The sequence below is a fragment of the Buceros rhinoceros genome, unplaced genomic scaffold (genome assembly GCF_000710305.1).
Source record: "Buceros rhinoceros silvestris isolate BGI_N320 unplaced genomic scaffold, ASM71030v1 scaffold3509, whole genome shotgun sequence".
In the NCBI taxonomy this organism is placed as follows: domain Eukaryota; kingdom Metazoa; phylum Chordata; class Aves; order Bucerotiformes; family Bucerotidae; genus Buceros; species Buceros rhinoceros.
Window position 1 is genome coordinate 15,473 of NW_010430756.1, and position 3,344 is coordinate 18,816.

The window sequence follows — 3,344 nt, forward strand, 5'->3', positions numbered from 1 at the left end:
GTACACACAATGAATATTTAAATGGCTTTTATTGACTTAAACCCACAATGGCTCGGAAAGAATTGCATTTTATTTGCTTAAAAATATTGGCTATATTCACAAACAGAATCATTGCCTAAATTTATAATCATATCAAAACTGTAAGAAAAACAGTAGAAAACAAAGAGTTCCGAAAGACTGGTATTTTGATGAAACACCCAGGCAGACAAACGTGCCAATGACAAAACCCTCAGTCAGTGACGGTCAGAAAAAGCCGCAAGCTTTAAAATGTATCTGTCCCTGAAGACTCTGAACTGCCGTGTTGGCTACTCACACTCTCTTTTTGGTTCTCTGTTTTCATGGAAGGCAGCTTCACTGACACCTTCTCTGCAAAACCACCAGAATTTAAATGGGAGGCAGCATCCTCTCCTAAAAAAAGAAAAAAAAAGAAAAAAAAAGCAGAACAAAAGACATTATTTGCTGTCTATGACCAACAACTAAGCTGTACCAAAGCCATCTCCATTCTGCATCACTTCATGGAAATACAAAGACAGAGACACTTCTACTGTCCACGTTTTGAGGCGTTTCAAAGAGTGCTGGTTTAGCCATTAGAATTTCTTTATCCAGTAACAGAGGGATGAATTTCTGTCCATATAAACACTGGCTTCTGTTCACACACACAGCCACACACATGTACCTACATCATCTCCAGCAGGCCCAGAATAATTTCAAGTATGTATACTGGTGTTTTCCGCAGAAATGAAATGATGACCCATAGATACTAACAGGAGTTCTAAATTCCATCTATGTCTGTATGTCTCTTTGCATCAAACCCTTAGAAAACAATCAGGTTCTTCAAGACCACATATCTAAAAAACAATCACAAAAAGCAAAGCAATCCAAGCTGAAGCCATTGCCTGCAAGTCCGATGGAAAAAAAACACCCTAGCAAAGCTTCAGCTGCCCAAAACAAGTGAGAAGTTGTTTTAGCTCTTCCCTATCTCCAACCCATCTCCCTGACTCACTACCGGTCCTTCTTGCTACTTCTTGGTGGTTTATCTCCCTTCTTTCATCTTCTCACAGACTCCAAAGAGAATGTACACAATCTCTCCCCAGAGATGTGGCTTGAAGGGTTTTAAAAGCCACATTCATCTTCCAGCAAGCCCAAGACGGCACCTTGCCACTTCCCATTCTTGCGATCTGACCCTGCAAAATGTGGGACATCCTCAGAGAGGGACAAGTCCCTGCACAGCCTGCACCACCACAGCCCTGCACCACTGTGCCAATAGCCCCTGTGAGGGAGAGGGACACGTCCCACAGAGCTTCAGTAGCACTGAGCAGCTGTGAAAGATCTCCGCAGCACTGAAAATCCTGTCTGGGAACCACTGGAGGGTGGAAACCAACCTGTAGCCAGATACCAGAGACTGGAAGGGAGAAGGGGCATGGGCAAAAGTTACTATATTTAGCCAGAGGAAGGAGACAAGATGAATCAGTTCACGGAGCAGGGGAAGCAAGAACATGAATCAGGCTACAGACACTGAAGGAAAGTTATGGGGTGAATGGTACGACACCCACGAAACTCCAGATAGAGCATTTTGAGATTTCAGTTGTCCTTCGGACATTTAAGTGCAGCAGCTACAAGCAAAACAAACATACACGAGTCTGTGTACAACAGCAAAGGCTCTCCTGGAGTTTGTTCTTATTCCAGTAAGCTATAACAATTCTCTTCCTCTGTGACAGATGAGGTAATTAAAGCACTCTTTTCCCAATAAAACCAAGAAGTTCGGCTTTCTTTCACCCCGATTAATTATCTACTATGTCACTGTAGTAGTGATCTGCCTTCATCTGACTTGGAGCAAAACATGCTTCAAATGGCTAATTAAAACAACACAACCTCGCTGCGAAAATAAAATTTCATCTGCTGTTTTTCATGCTAGAACAGCAGCCAACAGCCCAGGAAGTCAAACACGAATGAGGCCAAAGGCAGTAAAGCCAGTACATGGAGCAGCCAGTGCCAGCGGAGCCTCCTGCCCCTTGGGAAGGCAGGGTCCTGCAGAGGGACCAAGAGCACAAAAGTGGTTTTTGTTGTCTACAAGGAATCAACATGTCACCTGCTCACCACGGCAAGAAGCAATGGCCTTAGCTGCCCTGGACTGTCCTCACTAGCTGGGCGGTTTTCATCACCCCCAGCTCAAATCCTGCCACAAAGTCCAGCTGCCAACATCTGGGTTGGCACGGTCCTGAGCAAACGTAACACATGAGCAGCAAGAAGACATGAGACTTCCTACATCCTCTGAACATTACTCCAAAACACTTTTATGGTAACACCACAAAGATGTGCAAGCAAGAGGTGTTTTGTTTTTCTAAAAGTACTTCCATGAGCCTAGTCCGTAGCCACGTCTGCATGATAAAAATAGGTTCTTCAAAAGGGGAACTGAAGAAAATCCAAGCGTTTATTTGCTAGACATGAAGCTGACACACAGTAAGAATGAATGGGCAATGCCCAAGGAAGCTTTGTAAACCATCCTTGATACTAAAGCAACTCTCCAACACTCTGTAGTTTGATGTTCTCAAAGCTTGACTTTGTTAATAATTTTCACAGTCATGTCACATTGCATGATGTCATTGTTTCAACAGCTGTTTTCAGGTTGGTTAAAAAAGAAAAGAAAAAAAAAAAAAGAAAATAAGAAATGGAGGAAAAAAATCCCAAAATAGAATATTCCCTTATTCCAAGGCTCTGTAGTAACTTCCCGAGTATTTGTTCTGGGGTGCTGAAAGAAAGCATCCTATTAGTTTACATTCCTCCTAACACATACTCCAACATATTTTACAGACATACTATGGTTCAATTTTATGATAGATATAAAATGCTAAAGTGACAGAAAAATTAAAAGAGTTATTCCATCTGCTTGCTCAACAGAAAGGTCACTGGGACCTAAGTTATCTAAAGAGCCTTAAAGATAAACTTCAAATGCCCCAAGTAAACAACTCCCTTTTGTTTAAAGACAGAAATCTGAAGTCTTGGACTTTTTTAGATGCACGCAGGAAAATAGGGAACCTGGGTTTTCAGCATTTTAAGTGTAAAAACCCTATGGATATCCTATTTCAGCTGCACGGGAGAGTCTGCTCCACGACTGTGACCTTCCAGGGTAGAAAGCTGCTAGTGCTGAAACGCAACATTGGCCCAAAAATACATCTACTAAGTTACTCTCACATACGCTTTACCATTATCACCTCTTGCTTCATCTAACCTCATGCACGCACAGTGCATAAAACACATTTATATACACATATAGGGATGGGAATGTGAATGCAGACACACGCACACAGGTTTAAATGCTGGTATTCCTGCTTTTAGGCATTCCT

General features: G+C 42.3%; 1 protein-coding gene across 1 annotated transcript in view; it reads right to left on the reverse strand.

Annotated features, from left to right (window-relative positions):
- Nucleotides 1–262: 262 nt before the first annotated feature.
- The window catches only part of LOC104499607 (TALPID3 protein-like), a gene marked incomplete at its 5' end in the record, with an annotated part of 40,555 nt that continues 37,473 nt past the window's right edge, over nucleotides 263–3,344 (reverse strand). Inside the window, one exon of the mRNA XM_010143133.1 lies at nucleotides 263–408. Within this exon, the coding sequence (XP_010141435.1) occupies nucleotides 263–408 (146 nt within the window). The remainder of the gene's footprint in view (nucleotides 409–3,344) is intronic.